General features: G+C 45.5%; 1 protein-coding gene across 1 annotated transcript in view; it reads right to left on the bottom strand.

The window, feature by feature from the left end:
* Window positions 1-7,863: 7,863 nt before the first annotated feature.
* The window catches only part of LOC142290318 (uncharacterized), an 89,342-nt gene continuing 71,914 nt past the window's right edge, over window positions 7,864-25,291 (bottom strand). Inside the window, exon 11 of the mRNA XM_075334278.1 lies at window positions 7,864-8,218. Within this exon, the coding sequence (XP_075190393.1) occupies window positions 8,161-8,218 (58 nt within the window). The 3' untranslated portion in view covers window positions 7,864-8,160. The remainder of the gene's footprint in view (window positions 8,219-25,291) is intronic.

The following is a 25,291-nucleotide window of genomic DNA, read 5'->3' as shown; positions in this document are numbered from 1 at the left end:
ATTATAGAGGCTGCTGGCTGTGTATGTATATACTGTAAATGGTGTCTTGCAAAAGTATTCAGCCCCCTTGATTTTTTTCAACTTTTTCTTACATTTCAGGCTTCAAACATAAAGATAAATTTAAATTTTATGGTGAAGAATCAACAAGTGGGACACAATTGTAAAGTTGAACAAAATGTATTGCTTATTTAAAACTTTTTTTTTTTATAAATAAAAAACTGAAAATTGGGCATGCAATATTATTCGTCCCCTTTAAGTAAATACTTTAACGCCACCTTTTGCTGCAATTACAGCTGCAAGTTGCTTGGGGTATGTCTCTGTCAGTTTTGCACATCGAGAAACTGAAATTCTTGCCCATTCTTCCTTTGCAAACCGCTTGAGCTGAGTGAGGTTGGATGGAGAGAGTTTGTGAACAGCAAACACAGAAAGTGAACTTTCCACAGAGTCTCGATTGGATTCAGGTCTGGACTTTGATTTGGCTATTCTAACACATGGATACGTTTATTTGTGAACCATTCCATTGTAGATTTTGCTTTATATTTTGGATCATTGTCTTGAAGACAAATCTTCCCAGTCTCAAGTCTTTTGCAGAATCCAACAGGTTTTCTTCAAGAATGGTCCTGTATTTGGCTCCATCCATCTTCCCATCAATTTTAACCATCTTCCCTGTCCCTGCTGAAGAAAAGCGGGCTCAAACCATGATGCTGCCACCACCATGTTTGACAGTGGGGATGGTGTGTTCAGGGTGACGAGCTGTGTTGCTTTTACGCCAAACATATTGTTTGGCATTGTGCCCAAAAAGTTTGATTTTGGTTTCATCTGACCATAGCCCCTTCTTCCACATGTTTGGTGTGTTTCCCAGGTAGCTTGTGGCAAACTTTTCAATTACCCTTTTTATGGATATCTTTGAGAAATGGCTTTCTTTTTGCCACTCTTCCATAAAGGCCAGATTTGTGCAGTGTACGACTGATTGTTGACCTATGGACAGACTCTCCCACCTCAGCTGTAGATCTCTGCTGTTCATCCAGAGTGATCATAAGCCTCTTGGCTGCATCTCTGATCAGTCTTCTCCTTGTTTGAGATGAAAGTTTGTATGGACGGCCGGGTCTTGGTAGATTTGCAGTGATATCATACTCCTTTAATTTCAATATGATCGCTTGCACAGTGCTTTTTGGGATGTTTAAAGTTTTGGAAATCTTTTTGTAACTAAAAATGGCTTTAAACTTCTCCACAACAGTATCCGTATTAATATTTGATACCGTTGCCCTTAGGCCTCCTTCACACGTCCGTATCTCCGGTACGTGTTTGGTCCATTTCCTCACGTGCCGGAGACACGGGCACACGTAGACCCATTAAAATCAATGGGTCTGCGCTCACGTGCGTGTTCTGCCATAGACCGTGCTCCACACGTAGACATGTCCGTTTTTCTCCGGCATCACGGGTGTCACACGGATGTGATCCATGTGACACGCACCGGAGAAAACGCACGTGCCCGTGAAATAAAAAGAATTTCTATACTCACTTTCTCCAACACTGCTGTCGCTGTTGTCTCTTGCTTCCGAACCCCCCCCCCTTTTCCTCATTATGCTCATCGCATATTCACTCTACTGCGGCCAGGAAACAGCAGCAGTGGAGACTCGGCAAGAGTGGAGACTGTAGATCCGCACCACGGACAGCAACGCCAGGGACAGGTTAGTAGAAAGTTCCCGTTCTCCGTGTGTTATCACGGATAATACACGGAGAACACACGTGTGCCATAAACATGGCACACGGAGGACAATACGCACCTTTGACACATCCGTGAAAAAACGTGCATGATTGTTATGGACGTGTGAAAGAGGCCTTAAACTGTATGACTTGGGTCAAATGTTTTGGCTATCCTTCCACAAGCTTCTCGCAATAGTTGGTAGGCATTTGGGCCCATTCCTCCTGACAGAACTGGTGTAACTACAGCAGAAGCCTATTCACACAACACTTTCTTCAAGGATTTTCCCTCCTTGAAGAAGAAAGAGTATCCTCGCGAAACGCGCGTCGGTGGTTCTTATCTGTTCCTGGGGGTCCTGTCATGCTGAGTGAATAGGCTTCTGCTGTGGTTCCGTTGCACTTGCAGTTTAGGTAATTATGGCGATTTATACCATTCTTTCCTTATTTCTCTCTACCCACAACCTTTAAACTATGATGGTTTAAATGTGAAGTGGTTTGTTTCTACCTTTAATTATGACCCCATGCAGCACACTGCGGTTGTGATGGGTATGGACATATTTATTGTATTCCTAATTGGGACCCTGCCATTCTCCTTCTACTTATCTGACATCCCTCATGTCTGTAAGTAGTTGTTTTTTTAATGTTTTTTACTACTGTGTGTGATTTCTCAATAAAATTGTACTTTTTGCACTAATACTCCTGTTTCCTCTGGTGTTGATCTGTGTGGATGATGTATGATGCCACACCGAACAGGGAAAGAGGTCGGTGAGTGCAAGAAAGTAGGAGGCTCTGGACCGAAACCAGAGAAGCACATCAGACCCAAAAACTCCGCAGATGAGAATAATAAAAGCTGTTTTTGTTATTATACAGATCAGCCTGGGCACTTATAGACAGTATGCTAGAATGCTGTCTATCAGGGCTTACTGGTGGTGGCTGCAACTTAAGGGTCAAATCTAGTGGCAGGTTCCCTTTACTATGTCTTTCAATCCTAGTGTTGCAATGTGAATGTTGAGGAGTGTGTGTAATGCATAATTGGTTGCAGTCACATGTGCCATATTTGTGATATCACCCCTGCAGCATGTATACAATCGCCTAGTTCAAATCTACAGTTTGAAGAAAGTTGAAAACAGAAAAACTCAACGTGAATCTTAACAAGACTGAATTGGCCTGTACGCTACAGCGAGAATATGATTTCTGAACAATAGGGCAGCAGAATGTATTTATGTAAATTAGCATGTTGTGTACTCAAGCCTAAGTATTCTACCGATTTATACAGCCAAGTCAATGAGTCAGACAAAATGTTAACTATAAAATGACTTTTTTTTTTTTTTAGCTGAAAGCTATAATTTAAAAATCCTTAGTTCACTAACTAGAACAAGTGAAAATGCTTGACTTTAACCGTTCTCCTACAGCATCATGTTTACAGTATTATATTATGTAAATTAAGTTGTCCTTTCCAATTTGTAAGCAGAAGAAACAATTCAAATCATTTATACAAATACACGAGTTGCTAGATATTTTTGTGCCATTTATTTTTATGTTTTAATATTGACTTTATGCAACTTAACTTTATGCAATTAAAGGTGGGGGAGGGCCAAATAACCATGGGCCATTCCAGCCGGGTAATACCGCTTTACCTGTGCTGGTTATCATAAATAGCCACTTTATTTATTATTTATTGTTTACAGCAGCATACAGGCATGATGAAAATCTTGTTGATTGGCTGCGCTGCAGCCTTTCAACACATTTTATTAGCATATAAACACCACCCAAACTCCAAATTTGGACACGGACTGTTTTTTTTATAAACTTTATCTTTCGGGTTTGCTCATCTTTAAATTCTCCATTCACGTTTTCTACTTGAAAAAAAATTGATTCTCAGATTGAACTGTTCATGGCATTAATAATGAGCACCACAAAAATATACTAGTCATTATGCTGAGAGTGGACTGTATATATTACCTACAGTGTCTTGGAAAAAGAATTCATACCCTGTGAACTTTTCCAAAGTTACACCGACAAACTTAAATGCATTTTATTGTGATTTTATGTGATGTTCTAACACAAAGTAGCAAGTATTTGTGAAGTGTAAAGGGAATGATACATGGCTTTCTAAATATTTTCCAGAAATATAAATCTCAAAATTGTAATGTGCATTTGTATTTGGCCACCTGAGTCAATACTTTATACGACCACCTTTTGCTGCAATTACTTTTGCAAGTATCAGCTGTGCACATCTATGCACTGAATTTTTTGCCTTGTTTTCCTTGCAAAATAGCTCTAGCTCACTGAGATTGGTTGGAGATCTTCTGTGAATACAAATTTTCAAGTCTTGCCACAAATTCTCATTGGGATTTAGATTTGGATTTTGAGTGGGCCATTCAAACACGTGAATATGCTTAAACTTAAACCATTTCCATTGTAGCTCTGGCTGTATATTTAGGATCTCTGTCCTGGAAGATGAACCTAAGCCCCACTTTCAAGTCCTTTACACCATCTAACAGGTTTTCCTCCAGGATTGCACTATATTTAGCTCCATCCATCTTCCAATCAACTCTGGCCCTTCCTGTCCTTGTTGCTAAAAGCATCCCCACAGCATGAAGCTGCAGCCACCATATTTGATGGTAAACGAGAAAATGGGGGGGAGCCAGCACTGCCTGTGAATGGGATGCAAGTATGACAAAATAAAAAGTGTAACATTCACAAATTCATTCCTACTGTATCAATTCAATGAGATTTTTGGCAAATAATTGATCAATGACTTGAGCCCCCCTGCCCCATCACGGCAAATCTCTATAAGGGGGGTCCCTACACTACAGTATATAATATACATGCGTACCATGTGGTCTCATGTGATGTGCAGGACCATATAGGAACACCACCTACCTGAGAAGTGTCAGAACCGCTCCCATGCTGCAAGGGCTGACAACTGCGAGTAGAGAGGCAGTCCAGGTGCCTGCCACTAGCACAATGTCTGAACTAGCCCCCACAGTGTCAGACAAGCAGACATGGATGAAGGGCGGAACAGCCCCAGGCAGGTTGCCTGTTCACATACAGCCACCGCCTCCTGCTCCATAGGCATTAATACTTAAGCACCACCTGCCTGGGGCTGTTCCGCCCTTCATCCATGTCTGCAGGTCTGACACTGTGGGGGCTAGTTCAGACATTGTGCTAGTGGCAGGCACCTGGACTGCCTCTCTACTCGCAGTTGTCAGCCCTTGCAGCATGGGAGCGGTTCTGACACTTCTCAGGTAGGTGGTGTTCCTATATGGTCCTGCACATCACACGAGACCACATGGTATGCATGTATATTATATACTATAGTGTAGGGACCCCCCTTATAGAGATTTGCCGTGACGGGGCAGGGGGGCTCAAATCATTGATCAATTATTTGCTAAAAATCTCATTGAATTGATACAGTAGGAATGAATTTGTGAATGTTACACTTTTTATTGTCATAATTGCATCCCACTCATAAGCAGTGCTGGCTCCCCCCCATTTTCTTCATATTTGATGGTAGGGATGGTGTTTTCAGGGTGATGTGCAGTGTTAGTTTTCCGCCACACGTAGCTTTTTCACTTAGTCCTAAAAGGGCTACTTTGGTCTCATCTGACCAGAACACCTTCAATATGCTAGTCTTGTCCCATAGATGGCTTTTTACAAACTGCAAACAAGACTTCTTATGGCTTGCTTTCAAAAAGAGCTTTCTTCTTGCCACTCTTCAATAAAGGCCAGATTTGTGGAGTAGATGACTAATAGTTGTCCTGAGGACAGATTCTCATACCTGAGCTGTGAATCTCTGCAACTCCTCTAGAGTGACCATGGGTCTCTTGGCTGCCTGTCTAGTTAGTGCTCTCCTTGCTTGGAAGTTCAGTTTAGGTGGAAGACCATGTCTTGGTAGGTTTGCACTTGTGCTATACTATTCCTTGTATTTTTTTATGTTGGTTTGAACAATGCTCTGTGAGATATTTAGAGCTTGGACTAATTTTTATAAGCTAACCACACGGAGTGGGATTACATTTTTTAACAACCGGTTCTCTACAAGTTTGGAAAATTAGTACTAAAGGAACCCTGCTCAATTTGGAAAGGTCAACCTCTGTCACCTCAACTGTCTACTCCGTCTAATCTCTGCCCACATCAGCCAAAGGCCAAATATGTGCAAAATTCTACTACAGCATTACCAGATCACATAGAAACTAAATACTACCCATACAAGAATACATAACACCACACCATGACCAGACCACATATTACCACAACATAATGACTGAATAATACTACATACAAAGTTAACTACTGTAACACCATGATCAGACCAAATAGTGACTGAATAATGCCACATTAAAAGGACACTACCTCCACACCAAGACCAGACCACAGTAATATAATAGAACAAATGATTATATTAGTTGACAACAATAGGGACAGATAGAATCACCATCTATATACACTATGGAAAAATTCCTACAGGGATCAACAAATGAATTGATTAATCAAATAATTAGAATGAAAAATAAGTCAAAGCATTGTCCAAAAAGTGGTCTAAATCCAAAATGCAGCTAATCAACAATACCAAGGAAAAATCCTTATAAAATGCAGGAGGACAAGACCCCAAAAAAATGCTGTAAGACTGAAGACAGGTGCCAGATGAGATGTAAATGTAGAGAGACAAAGACCTGTGTGATGGCCAAAAGAATTAGCATTTCACATACAGATTCCTTCGAGGTGTAATCATTAATAATAATAACCATAATTGTAATAACACTATTGGTGCCATTATACACAGGAGGTCTTTATATAGTATACTGGTAATACAGTGATCACTGTTTACATACACAGGAGCTCTGTATATAGTGTACAGGTAATACAAGGATCACCGGTGACAATATACACAGAAGAAATATAGAGTGTATAGTGTGTGTGTGTGTACATGTGATACACCTACACTGACTTACCAGTGACGCCTCTAGGTGAAGTAAATAATCTTCACTTTTCCTCTTCAGCTGGTGCAGTCCGCTACATTTTCCACTTTTTCCCATGTCTTCTACATTTCACCAGACAGCAGCATAGTGCCGCCCTGTCATGTAACAGAAACTCCCTTCCGCCGCCCCATTGAAAATAGTATCCTCAAAACTAAAATATATTACCCCAGTTATAATGTCCTTTAATTGGCTCCTACAGTAATTATGTCCCCCAATTGCCACAATAAACTAATAATGTATGTTCCTCATTTTTCCCCCCATACAGTAATTTTGTCCCTTATCCTGGCCCCATCCTGTAATAATGTCCCCATCCTGGGCCTCTATGTCCTGGACAATTTCTGTTATCTTCCCAACCTGGTCTCCTATATCCTCTGTCCTTGTCCCTTTTTGTGATAATGTCCCTCATCCTGGTCCCTATATTTTTCCTATCCTGGTCATTGTATGTGCTTTATTCTGGTCCCCATATGTCATCCTCGTTCCCATTATATGTTCCATCCTGGTAACCATATGTCATCCTGGTCCCCATATATGTTCCATCCTGGTCCCCATGTCATCCTAGTCCATATATATGTTTCATCCAGGTCCCCATATGTCATCCTAGTCCACATATATGTTCCATCCTGGTCCCTTTATGTCATCCTGCTGCCCATATGGGCCCCACTCTATTATTTTGAGTAAGAAAAAAAATTCTACTTAACTGTCTGCGGTCCAGCAGTGTTCTCTTTCTGTTCCTTATGTCACATGCACGTCGTCAGCACATGGCAATGATGTCATATACCGGCAACATGTGCCAACATCAGCTACTGGCCCCTGATAGGCCGGCAACTATTTTAACTATTGTGGTGCAGGTGATTCGCGGTGCTGCTTCTTGGCGGTTCATGGAACCGGCTGCAATTTTGACAATCTGTTCCCATTAATCGGAGATAATCAGCTGAATCCCACCCAGACCCGGTTCCAGTTTTTTGTATGCCCCAGGTGAAAGTCTCAGTGGGTCACATGCAGACATGCACATAAACAAAGAATTATATAGATCCGTACACATACAGGTATACGTTCACATATCTGAAGATAAATTCACAAAAATACATAACAGAAGTGAATATATTCACATATTGAAAACATTGAAAAGTTCACTCTGTATGAACTCTTTTTCAAGGCACTGTACGTATACTGTACAGTATATCACGTCATGCATCAGCCTAGATGAGCCAGTGACATATGTCTGTGTTATGTGTATTAGTTTTATTTTGCACAACAAAACTAAGCAAATACACTTTTAAAACTTTCACAATTAAAAGTTCATAGAATAGGGCACAATTAAAAGTGGGAGATACAGCAACAGAATACAGACATGGGTTTTAAGAATGAGACCTTAGCATAAATACAGAATATTATAAATCACAATAAATAATCATTTAGAAGTTTCACATTTTTCATCCAGGTATTTTGAACATGTGAAAAGTGTTTCCTTTATTTAATTCCAGGCCATGATAACTTTGCTGAAATTTACAAATACTCCTTTATTTGGTTTGCTGTTGGTAAAATTAAGAAAAAAAATAAATATTTAGCTGCTGTTAAACAGATTACATTTTGAGAGACAGTGATAAATTGTATGACTGTGTACATTAGGTAACAATACTTGCAATAATAACGTTTCTAAAGCCCGCTTTACACGCTACAAGATATCTTGCGATGTGTCGGAGGGGTCACGTCGTAAGTGACGCACATCCGGCATCGTAAGGTATGTGGTAGTGTGTGACAGCGACGTGCAATTGCGATTGAACGAAAACCCGTTCATCGCATGTACGTCGTTCATTCCTGACGAATTGAACGTCAGATTGTTCATCGTACCCGTGGTAGCCCACATCGCAGTATGTGACACCCCGGGATCGATGAACAGATCTCACCTGCTTCCTGCGGCTCCCGGCCCACAATGCGGAAGGAAGGAGGTGGGCGGGATGTTTACGTCCTGCTCAGCTCCGCCCCTCCACTTCTATTGGCCGGCTGCCGCGTGACGTCGATGTGACGCCAAACATCCCTCCCACTCCAGGAAGTGGACGTTCAACGCCCACATCGAGGTCGTATGGTAGGTAAGTATGTGTGACGGGGGTTAATCGTATGTGCGGCACGTTCAACAAATTGAACGTGCTACACATACGATGGGGGCGTTGCAAATCACATACGATATCGTATGCGAAATTGCAACATGTAAAGCAGGCTTTACTCAGCCACTACAAAACTCCTTCCTGCCAACTAGCTGTTCATTGATAGTGGTTTGTAACAAAAGTTGGAAGGGAACGGCCGAAGGTTGGAAATATCCTTGCAAACTATATCTGCAAATACATTTAAAGCCAACATCCCTACTACTTACAATGTATATGCCCATTTGCTCTTAGAGGATTTTGTCGAAGTTTTTGTAAAAAAACAATTTTGTGGGCTGCATTTTATCAGCACCTGCATTTTAATCATAGTATGGAGCCCACATTAAAAATTAAAAAATTATAGCACAAGCAATAGCACTAGTGGTGAGCGTCACTACCGTGTTCGGATGCTCGATACTCATATCAAGCAGTTGGATGCTCGGATGGGCTCAACTCGTGTACCGAGTATAATGGAAGTCAATGGGAAATCGAGCATTTATACAGATCTTACTGAAAAATGCTTGAGTTTCCCATTGACTTTCATTATACTCGGACGCTGAGATGGGCTCAACTCATGTACTAACTGCTCGTTATGAGTACCGAGCATCGATGCATGGTATTGAACGCTCATCACTAAATGGCACATTACCAAAAAAAGCCAGCTGCCAATTGTTTTTTTTTTTTTTACTGTATCAGTGTACTGTGGACTTAATATAAACAGGCGTCTCATACTTGTGGCTTGGGAGTCACGGGTGGCTCACAGGCCTATGATGTGTGGCTTGTGCCCATCTGCCAGCTTGGTGCTTTACAGTTAAGTTTACCAAACTTATATGAGCAGAAGGTCTCCAGAGGATGACATTTGTGAGCAGCACTGCACAGAAGAAATGATGTGTCTGCACATATGCTGGCCGTGGATGGAAGATAAATATGGTAAAATGAAGATAGGAGATGTTTGAAGATGGCTACAGTAATGTGGTGAGTGCTCCCGATGCGAGAATACCAAATCGGGAAAAAGTGGAAACTCCTGGATGGTAAGTATACTGCCTATAAGGGAGTGGCTCACAAGGTCTCTGTGTGCCTTCTGTGGAGGAAGGTCCAACTATTATACCAGTAATGGGGAACTCTGGATGTCACTACTGGGAGAGAAGGGTGCTTAATGTGGTTCTCAAGATAAAAAAGGCTCGGAACCATTGATTTAAAGCAACCCAATTACATAAGTAATTGACAGACTTGAAGTAATTTAAATTCTACATCGCACTCCTCGGATCTGGTGTGGGGAGCTGATGTTCTCATTTTATATATTGCAAGAAGGCCAGTGGAAAAGTCCAGGAAGGGAGATATGTATCATCATGGTTGATAGCCTTGGTGATGTAAGCCCAGAAATAGACTCCAGCATGTTAAATGGTGAGAGGGTTAATAGGGTATGACAGGGCCAGGTTTACGAGCAGTCAAAGAAATAGGGGAGAATAACAGCTCACCTATTCCCACTCGGAGTTGTGCTACTTTAAGTAAAGTGGAGACCTGTAGTCTCCGTGTTTGTCTGTGTGTGGAGTTGTGCTGACCTCCAGCAGTGTGTCTTTTATGACAGAGTTGAACATTATCCTGTGCGGGCAGAACCCGCAGCAATATATGTACTCATTATTTTCTGGTTGTTACTTTGTGCCAGGGAAAGGCTGTTTTTGAGTTTATTTTTCTGACTGGCTGCTTTATTCCAGTTCTATAAACCAAAGATTTTAATGAAAAGTAAACAGTGAGCTGTAATCCCACAGTTGGTGGAGAATGCAGGCAAGATTCCCGAGGAGCACGTGTGACTGCTGCGACAATCTGCATGTCCTGGGTGAAGACGGCCATAAGTTTGGCAAGTCGGATGGCATGGTAGAGCTAATCAAGCAGTTGGTGCAGGCAAATATACAGCAGCAGCAAGATATGAAAGAGACTAAGGGTGGTGTCACACACAGCGACGACGACAATTACGTCGCTGCTACGTCACCATTTTCTGTGACGTTGCAGCGACGTCCCGTCGCTGTTGCTGTGTGTGACATCTAGCAACGACCTGGCCCTTGCTGTGAGGTCGCCGGTCGTTGCTGAATGTCCAGCTTCATTTTTTTGGTCGTCGCTCTCCCGCTGTGACGCAAACATCGCTGTGTGTGACAGCGAGAGAGCGACGAAATGAAGCGAGCAGGGAGCTGGCGTCTGGCAGCTGCGGTAAGCTGTAATCAGGGTAAACATCGGGTAACCAAGGGAAGACCTTTCCCTGGTTACCCAAAATTTACCTTCGTTACCAGCGTCCGTCCTCGCTGCCAGTGCCGGCTCCCTGCTCTCTGCACATGTAGCTGCAGTACACATCGGGTAATTAACCCGATGTGTACTGTAGCTAGGAGTGCAGGGAGCCAGCGCTAAGTAGTGTGCGCGGCTCCCTGCTCTCTGCACATGTAGCACAGCGACGCGTGTCGTTATGATCGCTGCTGCTTCTGCTGTGTTTGACAGCTAAGCAGCAATCATAACAGCGACTTACAAGGTCTCTGTTGCGTCACAGAAAATGGTGACGTAACAGCGATGTCGCTATGTGTGAACCCAGCTTAATAGGCAGCTGACACAGGCCTATAGACAGCAGCAGGCGCTTGAGCAGCAGATGGAACTCCTAGTAGAGGCAGTCCATGGCAGGGCGGCTTCCCAACCCCCAAGACAAGGTGATGACTCGCACGTCTGGAAAGTGTTAAGGAGAGTCATGGAAAAGATGACCCCAGGGGATGATATTGAGGTGTGTTTGATGATGTTTGAAAGGGTCATAGAACGGGAAAAACTGCCTTTGGAGCAGTAGGCAGAGATGCTAGTGCCATATCTGACCAAAAAGTCGCAAAAGGCCTATTATGACCTGGCCTTGCAGGTCATAAAAGAATATGTTAAATTAAAAAACTGAGATATTGGCTCGCTCAGGGGTGACTGAAAGGGTGCACTGGGTGCTTCATTGGGCGCATCATGGTGACAAACCTCCCCTCTCCCACATGTTTGACTTGTTGCATTTAGTCCAAAAGTGAAGTGGTTTCAACTGGAGTCCTCCACCCCAGCGCAGATGGTGGGGTGGGTTGTCATTAACCGTTTATTTCACTCCCTTCTGAAGCTGGTGGAGTCCTGGGTTGCCCAGGGAGATCCTCAGAATGCTGATGACTTTGTGGTCTTGGTAGAAACATACCAGGCTGTCCAGATGTCCATGGAGAAACCCTGAGTAATAGTTTCTCCATACTGGGGTTCCTCATGGACACCTAAACATAGCAAAGTAGGCATGGGAGGCCGAAGTTACACCTTATGAGTGTAGTTAAACGTGGTGCAGATGCAGGAAAGTATAGCTGATGCCTATCATCAAAAAAGCCTTCTCCAGACACAAGAGGCCTAGGTGAGGGTCAACAATTGATCGGAAAGGGTGAGATAATCAGCCCTGCAGGCAAAGTGTTAGTGCTAATTCCCATGGTAGAAAGCGCTTTTTCTGGCCAAATGGCAGGGTTCATACAAAGGGGTAGAAAAACTTAGGGAGGTGAACTATAAGGTCCACCAGCCAGGAAACTTAAAGCTATATCAAGTATACCACGTCAACCTGATTAAGCAGTACCTAGAAAGGGAGCCAGTTGAAACTTAGTGTCTGATGGTCAGTGTAGTTGGTAGGGGTGAAATCAAGCCCCAAATAAACAAAGTGGACGCAATCTAGAATTGGTCAAAACCGCTCTCGAAGAAGCAAGTTAGGGCATTTCTCAGTATTATGGGATACTACAGATGGTTCAACTCAAGCTTACTCATGATTGCTGCACCCCTGACCAACCTCCCTGAAGGGAAAAAGTGGGCTACGGCAAAAATGGACTTCAGAGACGGGGATGGCTTTTTAAGAATTAAAGGTAGCCCTCTGTAAACAGCCAGTCTTTGTGGCACCCAACTTCTAAAAGGAATTCCTGGTCCAGAGTCCAGACAGACACCTGAGATGTCAGATTAGGGGCTGTTTTATCTCTGGAAATAAAGGGAAAACAACATCCAATACGCTACCTGAGTAGGAAATAGTCGTATGGAGGAAAGAACTAGTCCATCGTTGCGAAGGAGAGCTTAGTCATTAAGTGGGTGCTTGACACGTTAAGGTATTACCTTTTTGGTTGACTGTTTAGGCTAGTCTCAGACCATGTCCCACTCTGATAGAATTGCCAGAAGTGATAAAATGCTTTTTATCGCTCCAAGACTTCAACCTCCATGTAGTACATGGGTAAGGGAAAGTGCATAGTAACCCTGATGCTCTATCGAGGCTCCACTGTTTAATGTGAAAAGGGGCCAAGCCCCCTGGCTTTGGGAAGAGGGGAGGGGATATGTAAGAAGGCCACTGGAAAAGTCCAGGTAGGGAGATATCTATCATTACGGTTGATAGCCTCAGTGATGTAAGCCCAGAAATAGTCTCCAGCATGTTAAATGCTGAGAGGGTTAGTAGTGTGTGACAGGGCTGGGTTTACAAGTAGTCAAAGTGATGGGCAGGAATGACTGCTCACATATGCACTTCAGGTAAAATGGAGACCTTTAGTCTCATTGTGTGTGTGTAGGTGTGCTGACCTTCAGAGGAGCGGCTCTTGCAACAGACTTTAACATTATCCTGAGCAAGCAGAATATATGGACTTTTTATTTTATTTTTATTACTTTGTGTTAAGGAAAGGCTGTTTTTGAGTTTATTTTCCTGACTGGTTATTGGAGCATTAATAGATCAGGCAGACATTTAAATGAAAACGGTTCATGTGTCTACCTCGGCACTCCCCAGAGTGAGCTGTAATCCCACAATATGTTATCTAACCCACAAAACAAATCTATAATTGATAGATAATGTTTTAGACTAGCACACAAGAGAAGCAGATGTTCTGATACCATAATAGGGCCCAAGGATCCATCAGAAAACGTTAGAGTTGATTTTGCTGCCAAATATTTGGCGCCATGACCTATTGGTTATTGATTGATTTGCAAACAAACCATTAGTCCATGTTCAAATATTTGATCTGTATGTAGAGGTACAATGTTATTAACACAAATAAAAATATAACAGTGTACATGCAAATGTATGGTGAACTTGGTATATCCTCTAAATGAATAAATTTAACAGTGAGGTACCGCAGGGATCTGTGCTAGGACCCATTCTTTTTAATATCTTTAATAATGACCTTGTGGATGGTAATAAGAGTAAAGTATCAGTCTTTGGTGATGATACCAAACTATGTAAGATATTAAAAACTGACAATACAGAACTACAAAAAGATCTTGATAAGATGTCTGAATGGGCAAACACTTGGCAAATGAGATTTAATGTTGATAAATGTAGAGTAATGCATCTAGCCCGGAGTAATCCTATTACTGCATATACAGTAACTCCTATCCATCTTAGGCCCACTTCACACGTCAGTGATTCTAGTACATATGTGCTTTTTTTTTTTCTCTATATGTACCAGAATCACTGACATATGCAGACCCATTATAATCAATGGGTCTGCTCACACAGTGATTTTTCACTGAACGTGTCTCCGTGCAGCATACACGCATGTCCATGATTCTGCACGGAGACAAGTCAGTTTTTTTCTGGCATCACTGATGACCCACGGACCACACTATGGTGTGATCCGTGTGTGATTTGTGAAATACGTTCCAGAAAAACACTGACATATCAAATAATAAACATTTTCAACTCTCCTTTCCAGCGACGCGCTGTGCAGCCTCCGCTCTCTGCAGCTCCTGCCCGACTCATGAATATTCATGAAAGCAGGAACAGCCGACCTGGAAGTAGTTGCAGAGAGTGGTGGGCGGACGCTGCAGAGCCGAGGAGTTCAGCACCATGGACAGCAGGAGCGAAGGCAGGTGAGTAATGTCAATTTGCAATCACGGATCACGGATTGCACATGGACAACCCACGTGTGCCGTGAATCACGGAACATGGAGGGACATGTGCGTGTTTTACACGTCAGTGAAGAACGTGTTTTTCACTGACATGTGAAGAGGGCCTTAGGTTGTATCTGTCACTTTAATGCGGGTTTGCATGGCAAGTCCGCATTACCCCTCACGCATGTTTGCTGATGTGATCATCAGACACATGCAGTTAACAGGTGTGGGTAGATCTGAGACCCGCACCTGTATTTTTCCAGCACCCATGACAGAACCACGAGAGAGGGGATCTGCCCTTCAAGGACAGGAAACCTACCGGATAAAAAGGGTGGTACCTCTCCGCGCATCAGTTGGTTTCCTTTCCTTGAACAGGGAGCCTCCAGGAATCAGTGGGATTCAGCATGGTCTTTGGGGCCGAAGATGGGAATTTCAGCCCTGGCCGGCCGGTATTGGCAGAGGCACGGGTCCTGCTACGGCCGGCTGAGGTGCTGTAGAAATGCCTCAGCAGACCCATGGGGGTGCTGGCTACGTGCGGGATCACCCCCTCCAGTGACGCCACGATAGGCTCATGGTGGCTGCGAGGACTCCTATGCGGTGAGTTCACTGGGGCGGTCAGGGGTCCCAAGGGGAGCGGGTGAAACTCAGAGCAGGTGGCGGTGCACGTTCGCTTACCCAGAAGGTCTGGTACATGGACGGCGGTACATGGCTACGGGCTCCAACAGTGCTTCCGGTACTGCATGGGAGCTGCCATGTTGTGTGTGGCAGGTGGACACAATCATTGGCACTGCGCATGTGCGGGGTGTCCTCTCCTATTGGATGCTCCGCTTGGTGACGTCAGCCATACGGAAAGCAGGGGTGCGGAGTTACCAACCCTTTTAAAAAATGTTCAGCAAACCTAGTAGGCTGGTGTGTTACAGCCTCTGAAACCTCCAGTAATATGGATGAGCAGCAGAAGCAGCAGTCAGGACCATCACAATCGCCTCCTCTATCACCACGGTGCGCAGTCTGATCAGGCGGACTGCCTTGACACTCAGCAGCGGCAGCAAAGAGGCAAACCTCAGCGTGGTCGAGACAGTAGTACCACAGGCCTTGGTGGAAAGAATTCCAGGAAAAGTGATGGCCGATTCAGCCAGCGGGAGGCAAAGTCTGGCAGACCCGACAGCAATAGGGAAGAGAATCGGATTGCGTCACTCCTAACCTGGTACCACCTCTTTGCGTCTGAATGGTAAGTGATCTTAGTGAAAGTTCTCTTTTTAAAGTAGTCTTTGTCTCTGTTTCTTCTAGATTTGGGACAAACCTAAAAAAATGTGTCTCCAAAACCAGGCATAGGGAATGTGCTCTGTGTAACAAGGAACTGTCTAGTTCCAGGACAAAAACACTGTGCCGTGACTGCATTTAGCAGACCTTGTCGGAAGAAGCCCCGGGATTAGCCTCTGATCTGAGGTCCATAATTAGGGCAGAGGTCAGGGACTCTCTTAGATCCCTGTCCAAAGATAGTCTGAGCTCAGAAAAATCCAAGCCTCCCTCTTCTGCTTATGAAGAAACTGATAGGTCAAAAGGGGAATTCAAATCTTCTGTCTCACCTTCAACCTCCTCCTTAGATATCAACTCAGGGGGTCGTCAATGCTTCCCGCTCGAAAATACAAGGAAGCTAGTAAAGGCAGTACGATCCACTATGGGCATCCCGGATGAGAAGCCCGAGAAGTATATAAAAGATCGTATGTTTGGTGGCCTGGATCAAAGGAAACAACGCACCTTCCTTGTCATAGACAAAGTACAGGCCCTGATTACAAGGGAATGGAAGAGAGCGGAGAAGAAGCGTTCCATTCCAGGTGCCTTTAAGAGAAAATATCCCTTTGAGGTCGCCTCCTGTTCCACCTGGGATTAGGCTCATATACTAGATGTTGCAGTTGCCAAGGCATCTAGGAAATTTGCTCTGCCATTTGAAGATATGGGATCCTTAAAGGACCCATTAGACAAGAAAGCAGATCACTTTCTGAAGAATACTTGGGAGGCTTCTGCCGGAGGATTGAGACCTGCCATTGCAGCCACCTGTACAGCTAGGTCTCTAGCAGTGTGGATCGATGAGCTGGAAGATCAGCTTAGAACAAAGGCCCCAAGAGGGGAAATGTTTTTATCCCTTTCCCGGATGTGTGGAGCAGCGGCCTTTCTAGCAGATGCCTCAGCGGATTTTACTAAGTGTGCAGTGAAGTCAGCGTCACTATCCAATGCAGCCAGAAGAGCCCTTTGGTTAAAATGCTAGCCAGGCGACATGCAGACGAAGTCAAAACTCTGCACCATCCCATGTCAGGGAGAATATTTATTCAGCCCGGTCTTGGATGATATCCTAGAAAAGGCTAGTGATAAAAAGAAAGAATTTCCTTTTCCATCCTTTCAAGCCTCGAGATAGTCCTTTCGGAAGAAACAGGTTCACCGCGGTGCTCCACACAAGGATCAAAGTAGTTGGTCCAATAGAAAGAAGGTGGGGAAGGGGTTCATGTTCAAGGGATCCTCTAAGGACCAGAAAAGATCCTCCCAGTGACTTGATTCCCCAGGTCGAAGGGAGACTCTCTCATTTCATTCTGTCCTGGGAAAAGATCCCATCGGTCCTCATCAAATCCATGGATACTCGGCCTAGTAAGATCTGGCCTCAAACTTTCCTTTTGTCGCGCCCAGAGAAGGGGGTACTCGATCCTGGGCGGTTTCAAACGGGGATGTCACTCTGGTGGCCGTGGCCCGGTCCCGTGCCCTGGAGCTTTTTTTGTAAAGGGGGTATTTACAGGGGTGAATAGAGTTAATGTCATGTGACGCCACCTGCGGGTTGCGGGTAAAGATAGAGAAACGCCGCTGCTAAATGTGGGTAAGCCCAGAGCTGGTGGTGATTGCAGCAATGGTGTTAGGCCCTCTGCAGGTAGGGACGTGCCTGGGAGATGATGAGGGATAATAACGGAGACCACACCAGGTTGTTTTTAACAGTCTCTACTCACTTGGACCCAGGAGTTGCTGGTTCAGGTTCCTTGGAGTATCAGTGCCAATGTAGTAACCCAGGTTTCTCTGTCCCCAGCACTCTCTGTTGGTTGGGTGTAACATTATATCCCCCCAGCCTGTATCATATTGCAATCAGGCTTCAGCCATAGCTATTGTCCTTGATTTGGTGGGGGTTGCATATATATTGTTCTCCTCTGCAGGGGGCTTGCCTAGTACACAATCTCTGGAGGCTGTGTCTAGGAACCCTTTTCTAGCTACAAGTAGAAAATGTTAAGGGGGTGGATCTAAGGAGGGGTGGGAGATTCAGCCCCATGTTTTAGTTTTTAGTTATGCTTTGTTGAGTGAAGGGTGAGGACCTGTGCTAAGGCCAGCTCCTTATCGCCCGTACATGGACGATTGGACTTTGAGGACTTTTGCATTCTCCTTGGCGCCCCCGGACCTATTTCCTTTGTGTGGACTCTAAAGAACCATTTTAATATTGCATGTTTTATGCTCCCTGCCTCATTAAATCTTCTTGGATTGTTCCTTGGCCTGGCGTCCCTTACTGCTCTGTCGCATACCCCGTCACAAACTGGTGGCAGCGGCGGGATCAGAGCAGAAAGAATGGAGGACAACGGGCCATTAACATCTGGATTCAGAACCTCAGGATACAGGAACTGGACTGTGGTGAGCCTACAAACAATGGCCCGTGAATTAGGAGTCGGTTACAAAGGAATCTCTAAGGAGCAACTAATTGAGGCATTGGAAAACGCTTGCCTGCAAGATGGCACCGAGGAACAATTTCCACAGCAAAGGGAGGAAAGACGGGAGCTGGAGGTAAATACCCAAAAAAGTCAATGGATTGTGTGGTATGAGGAGGAGATGGCACTGCTTGGAGATGAGGTCACCATTGAATATAAGATGGAGGCTATTCGCAGAGCTCAAGAGAGGGCATTGCTGGAGAGGAGGTTTGCTGTGGAAGCAGCTAGAGGCTCCAGACAAACTGTAACCACAGCACCAACTATGAGGGAATTCTCCAGAGTGTCCCGCAAGGACTTTAAGCCATTTAATGAAGCTGCAGGTGACATTGAGGGCTTCTTTCAGGACTTTGAGCATCAGTGCCGATTAATGGAAGTCCCAGAAAGAGAGCGAGTCAGACACCTGGTGGGCCTCTTGGAGGGTGGAGCTGCCGACGCCTATAGAGCTATGGACCCTGAGTGGAATTGTGAGTATGGGGAGATAAAACAGACCATTCTGGAACATTATGCCGTGACCCCAGATACTTATAGGACTAAGTTCCGTACATTAGCCTGTGATGGAGAAGTGTCTTTCAAGATGTTTGCCCACAGACTGAAACAAGTATGCCATCGCTGGCTGGAGGGAGAGGGAGCCTTAACTTAGGAGACCTTCCTCCAGGTCATCCTGAAAGAGCAGTTCTATGCCAGGTGCCCTGCGGAAATCAGAGAATGGGTGCGTGAGAGAAAGCCGCCAACTGTGGAACAAGCTGCCGCTCTAGCTGATGAGGTGCTCACCATCAAGCCTCAATGGAAAAGGCTACTAGTCGGTGACAAAAAAACTACCAGCTCCCCAACACCAGTGGTCCCCTGTCCTTTGGCCTCCAATGTTCACCGTCCCAATAGACTACCAACACATGGCGGACCCCGTGTGAATGTGCCTCCTACTACTCCTGCCTCCTCTTTGGGAGTACGAAGTGGAGAAAGACTCATAGAACGCAGATGTTATCGATGTGGGCAGCCTGGTCATCTGCAAGCTCACTGTCCAGGTGCTCAGAGGCAAAACAGTTACAGACCCCCTTTGCCTGTTCATTATCTACAGACACCCTCAACAGGAGAAGAGCTGGATTCATTCCCTGATGATTTGCCAAGTGACTCTGATATGTTGACTTCCCTACCAGGAGTCTATGGGGTGCGAGCCACAGCCGCCCGTTCTTCTGATCTTCAGCATAAACATCTACAGGAGGTTGTGCTGGATGGCCAAAAGGTTGTTGGCTTTCGTGACACTGGGGCTTTTCTCACCATCGCAGATCCCCGAGTAATTCAACCAGAAGCAGTGCAAAAGGGACCCGGAATTGCTATTGAATTGGCTGGAGGTACTCAGAGATATATTCCAAGAGCGAGTGTGACCCTGGATTATGGCTTTGGGGCAAAACAATGCATGATTGGTGTGATGAGCGGCCTACCTGCAGACATTCTTCTAGGAAATGATGTGGGGAATCTTCAATGCCACTTTGTCGGTGCGGTAACCAGAAGTCAAGCAAAGAGAGCAGCAGATGTGGACGTGTTCAACCCATCAATGGAACTGAGGCCACCCGAACTGCCTTCACAGCCGGTGAGTGATTCTTCTTGTGGGGATAATATGAATGTCACTTGGGATAAAGTTCAGTTTAGACAAGAGGTAGAGACTGACCCCACCCTGGCTAGCTTTAGAGCTCGGGCTGAAGTAGGGCAGTTAGGAGAAAATGGGGAAACAATTATCAGAGAAAATGGACTCCTATATCGAGTTACCAACGCTGACTCCTTAGATAAGCCCTGGACTTATAGCAAACAGCTGATTGTTCCTCAGAAATACAGAATTCCACTATTACACCTTGCTCATGACATTCCTACTGCTGGCCATCAAGGGAAAACCCGCACCGAGAGACGATTGACTCAAATTTTCTATTGGCCTGGAATTTCTCAAGCAGTGGCGCATTTCTGCCGAACCTGCGACATATGTCAGCGTAGAGGGCGACCCGGAGATCACCCAAAGGCACCCTTGCAACCACTCCCTATAATAGAAGAACCCTTTCAAAGAGTAGCTGTCGATCTCATTGGACCACTGGCTAAACCAAGTAAATCTGGAAAGCCGTACATTCTCACTGTTGTGGACTATGCCACCCGATATCCAGAAGCCGTGGCCTTGTCAAGTATCTCTGCAGCCAAGGTGGCCGAGGCCCTTGTTACCATTTTCACCCGAGTAGGATTCCCCAGTGAAATCTTATCGGACCAAGGCTCCCAGTTTGTCAGAGTTGGTGCAGTGTCTGTGGCGCACCTGTGGAGTACGGGCAATTCGAACTACAGCATACCATCCTCAAACCAATGGACTTTGTGAACGGTTTAATCAAACACTGAAAAATATGCTAAAGGCCTTCACTGACAGTGATTCCGACTGGGAGAGGTACCTACCCCATCTCCTGTTCGCCTACCGGGAAGTTCCCCAGGAGTCCACTGGGTTTTCCCCCTTTGAACTACTCTATGGAAGAAAGGTCAGAGGACCCTTAACTCTGCTAAAGGAATATTGGGAGGGGCAAGTTGAAGATACAGGAACCCCTGTTGTTCCATATGTCCTCAAGCTTCGGGAAACCCTGGCTCAACTTGCTAATTTGGCTCAGGATCATGTACGGATGGCTCAAACCAGACAGAAGACATGGTATGACCGCAAAGCACGCTATCGAGAATTTGTAGAGGGACAACAAGTCTTAATGATTGTTCCCCATCGGCAAAATAAACTCCAGACAACATGGGAGGGTCCCTTCCGGGTTCTCAGAAAACTAAACGACACCAATTACCTTCTTGCTCTAGATGATCAGGGACTAAGACAAAGGACTGTCCATGTGAATATGATTAAGGAGTACCATGACCGGACCTTACCTATGATAGCAAGCTGTCGGCTGGCTTCAGAAGATGGTCAGGAGGATGAGGACCCATTACCTGATCTTGTTGAAGCAGCCAGAACCCCATCCACTGTGGAACAGGTTCCTTTGAGAGATCACTTAGATTCCTTACAGAAAAAACAAATGCTGGGAGTGCTCCATCAGAGACAGGCTGCTTTCTCATCCCGACCAGGTCGAACCACAGTAACCCGACATCATGTGGACACTCAGGGCATCCGTCCCATACAACAAGCTCCCTACCGGGTACCAGAATCAGTTAGAAACACCATGCAGCATGAGCTGGAGGAGATGTTACAGCTTGGGGTGATTCAGGCCTCCCATAGTCCTTGGGCCTCTCCTGTTGTGTTAGTACCCAAGAAAGATGGGAGTACTCGATTTTGTGTGGACTACAGACGACTAAATGACCATACCATCAGTGATGCTTACCCAATGCCCCGCATTGATGAACTTCTAGACCGGCTAGCTGGGGCACGATACGTCACCACCTTGGATCTCAGTAAGGGATACTGGCAAATTCCCCTGACGGAGGAAGGTAGAGAAAAGTCGGCTTTTATAACCCCCTTTGGTCTGTATGAATTTCTAAACATGCCTTTCGGAATGAAAAACGCCCCTGCAACCTTTCAGAGAATGGTGGACCAGATCCTCCGGGGATGTGGCGACTTTGCTTGTGCCTACCTGGATGATATCGCCATCTTCAGCCACACATGGGAGGAACATCTGAATCAAGTAGCTGTTGTTCTTGACTGGATTCTTGCAGCCGGCCTAACTATTCGACCTGATAAATGCCAATTGGGGATGGGTGAAGTCCAATATCTAGGGCATAGAGTAGGAGGAGGGAAGTTACGTCCTGAACCTGCCAAAATCCAGGCTATTAGAGACTGGCCTGTACCCCAAACCAAGAAACAAGTTATGGCTTTTTTGGGCACTGCCAGTTATTACCGAAAATTTGTTTCTCATTTCAGCAGTGTGGCCAAGCCCCTTACGGACCTCACGAAGAAAACGATGCCCCGGCTGGTGATCTGGACTCCAGCCTGTGATGAGGCTTTTAACCGGCTGAAGGACGCCTTGGTCTGCGATCCTGTCCTGGCTGCTCCAGACTACAAGCGGAGATTCATTGTGCAGACGGATGCCTCTGCTTATGGACTGGGAGCTGTCCTCAGCCAGGTGAATGCAGCTGGGGAGGAGCACCCCATCGCCTACCTCAGCCGGAAACTGCTGGACCGAGAAGTGGCCTATGCAACTGTTGAAAAAGAATGTCTGGCTGTAGTGTGGGCCCTTAAGAAACTACGGCCGTATCTGTATGGGCGAGAATTCACTGTGGTTACTGATCACAATCCCCTCACCTGGCTGAACAGAGTCTCTGGGGACAATGGACGCTTATTACGATGGAGCCTGGCTCTGCAGCCCTATAACTTTACCATACAATATAGAAGGGGCAGCCAACACCAAAATGCAGATGGACTGTCCAGGCAAGAGGAGCCCTGAGTCAGGTCCACCATGTTTACATGTACTTGACAAGCGACCTGTTGAGGTCCCTAGTCCGTACACCAATTGAGGGGGGAAGGGGTTGTAACATTATATCCCCCCAGCCTGTATCATATTGCAATCAGGCTTCAGCCATAGCTATTGTCCTTGATTTGGGTTGCATATATATTGTTCTCCTCTGCAGGGGGCTTGCCTAGTACACAATCTCTGGAGGCTGTGTCTAGGAACCCTTTTCTAGCTACAAGTAGAAAATGTTAAGGGGGTGGATCTAAGGAGGGGTGGGAGATTCAGCCCCATGTTTTAGTTTTTAGTTATGCTTTGTTGAGTGAAGGGTGAGGACCTGTGCTAAGGCCAGCTCCTTATCGCCCGTACATGGACGATTGGACTTTGAGGACTTTTGCATTCTCCTTGGCGCCCCCGGACCTATTTCCTTTGTGTGGACTCTAAAGAACCATTTTAATATTGCATGTTTTATGCTCCCTGCCTCATTAAATCTTCTTGGATTGTTCCTTGGCCTGGCGTCCCTTACTGCTCTGTCGCATACCCCGTCACAGGGTCCCCATAGCGTGGAGTGTTTGGGGCCCGACTGTCCCTTTTGGGGTACAGTCTACTTCTCCGTAAGGCGTGCAGTGCGGACCCTGTGGGGAGGTAAGTATCCAAACCCCGATCCTAGTTTACTGCTGATGCCCCCGGATTATTTGGTTCAGTGAAGTGTGTGAAGGTGTCCTCACTGGGCAGGTATTTATCAAGCCGTGTAGAACTGGCACCTGATCTAGGGCCCTGTGCCTTGTGCATGCTCCGGTTCCAGCAGTATCTCCGGTACCCGTCCTGGTGACCTCTCTCCTGTGCCCCTGGGTCACCATTGCACAGACGCAGCTCAGGCATGTCCGCACACTTCTCCTGTGTGACACACTTCTCTAGACTCTCTACTGACTGCTGACCTCTCCCACTAGGCTGGCTAATCCCAAGGACTCATTGCTTCCCATGGCGACCATCCCCTTACATGGTTAACCCTTTATGCCCAGTGTGGAGGGGAGAACTAGGATTTTGGTTGTGCTTTGGTGGTATCGGCACTGGTACTCCAGGTCCCAGGGGGTAGGTACTGCATCCCCAAGAGGATGCAGTTCCTTGTAGCACCCTGAGTGGCTCAGGGGCGCTACACTTTCACCAAACTCATCCTCGAAGGTTCATCCTTATGCCTCTAAGACAGTCACCAGTGGAACAGCTTGCTTTGGAGATGGAGATTCAACAGCTTCTAACCAAGGAAGTCTTGTTAGAAGTTAACAGACAAGAAGAGGGGGAAGGATTCTACTCCACCCTCATTTTTAGTAAGGAAGTCCAACAGTTCATATCGAACTATAATAAACCTGAGAGCTCGCAACAGGTTCTTTCATATAGACAGCTTCAAGATGGAGTCAGTGAGATCCACAGTGAAGTACTTGTTTCCAAATTATCACATGACAGTAGTGGACCTACGCGATGCGTACTATCATGTCCCAATCAACAGTCAATATCAGAGTTTCCTCAGGGTAGCCCTGAACATGGGCAGGAACATCTGCCATTTCCAGTGCAAAAAGCCCTTCCTTTTGGCCTGGCAGTGGCACCAAGGATTTTTACAAAGCTAATATCGGAGGTAACCGCTCATCTGCATCAGAAAGAAGTCCTCATCATACCTTATCTAGACGACTTCCTGATCATCGACACCTCTGCTCACCATTGTGCAACCCTTCTAAAAGAAGTACAGTCTTCCCTGACAGGGCTACGTTGGCTCATAAAGTAGGAGACGGCAAAATTACATCCATGCAAGATTCAGCTTTTTCTGGGACTTATCTTGTATTCAGGCACCCAGATGTGTCGACTCCCAGATTCCAAGGTGGAAAATCTCCAAACCCCAAAAGAACTGGTAATAAATACCACACATTTGTCTCTAAGAGGAGCGATGTCCCTTCTGGGCTCCTTAACATCAGCCATTTCAGCAGTCCTTTGGGCTCAAGCACACATCAGAATCCTCCAGTGGAATATCCTGGAACATCAGGAGATCGCCTGGACAGGACTATTGTTCTCAGCCCTCACATGATACAGTCTCTACATTGGTGGACGAATAGAGACAATTTAAAAAGAGGAGTGCCTTGGATAATCCAGGAGTCCGAGGTAGTAATCACAGACGCAAGTTTGTACGGTTGGGGGCCCAATTACATAATCATCTGATCCAAGGAATATGCTCTGGAGGAGAAGCTCACAGTTCCTTGAATACCAGGGAATTACTTGCGGTAGAAAAAGCGTTAAGACAGTTCCTTCCATCACTGAAGGGTCGCCATGTCAAAGTCCTGTCGGACAATAAAGCAACAGTTGCGTACCTCAATCACCAGGGAGGTACTTGTTCCAGACTACTTATGGATATAGCAAGCAGAATCCTTGGTCTGGCAGAAAATCATCTGGAATCCTTATCG

The sequence above is a fragment of the Anomaloglossus baeobatrachus genome, chromosome 2, assembly GCF_048569485.1.
Source record: "Anomaloglossus baeobatrachus isolate aAnoBae1 chromosome 2, aAnoBae1.hap1, whole genome shotgun sequence".
Lineage (NCBI taxonomy): Eukaryota > Metazoa > Chordata > Amphibia > Anura > Aromobatidae > Anomaloglossus > Anomaloglossus baeobatrachus.
The sequence above is the reverse complement of the archived record's forward strand: the minus strand, read 5'-3'. Positions and strand labels throughout refer to the sequence as shown.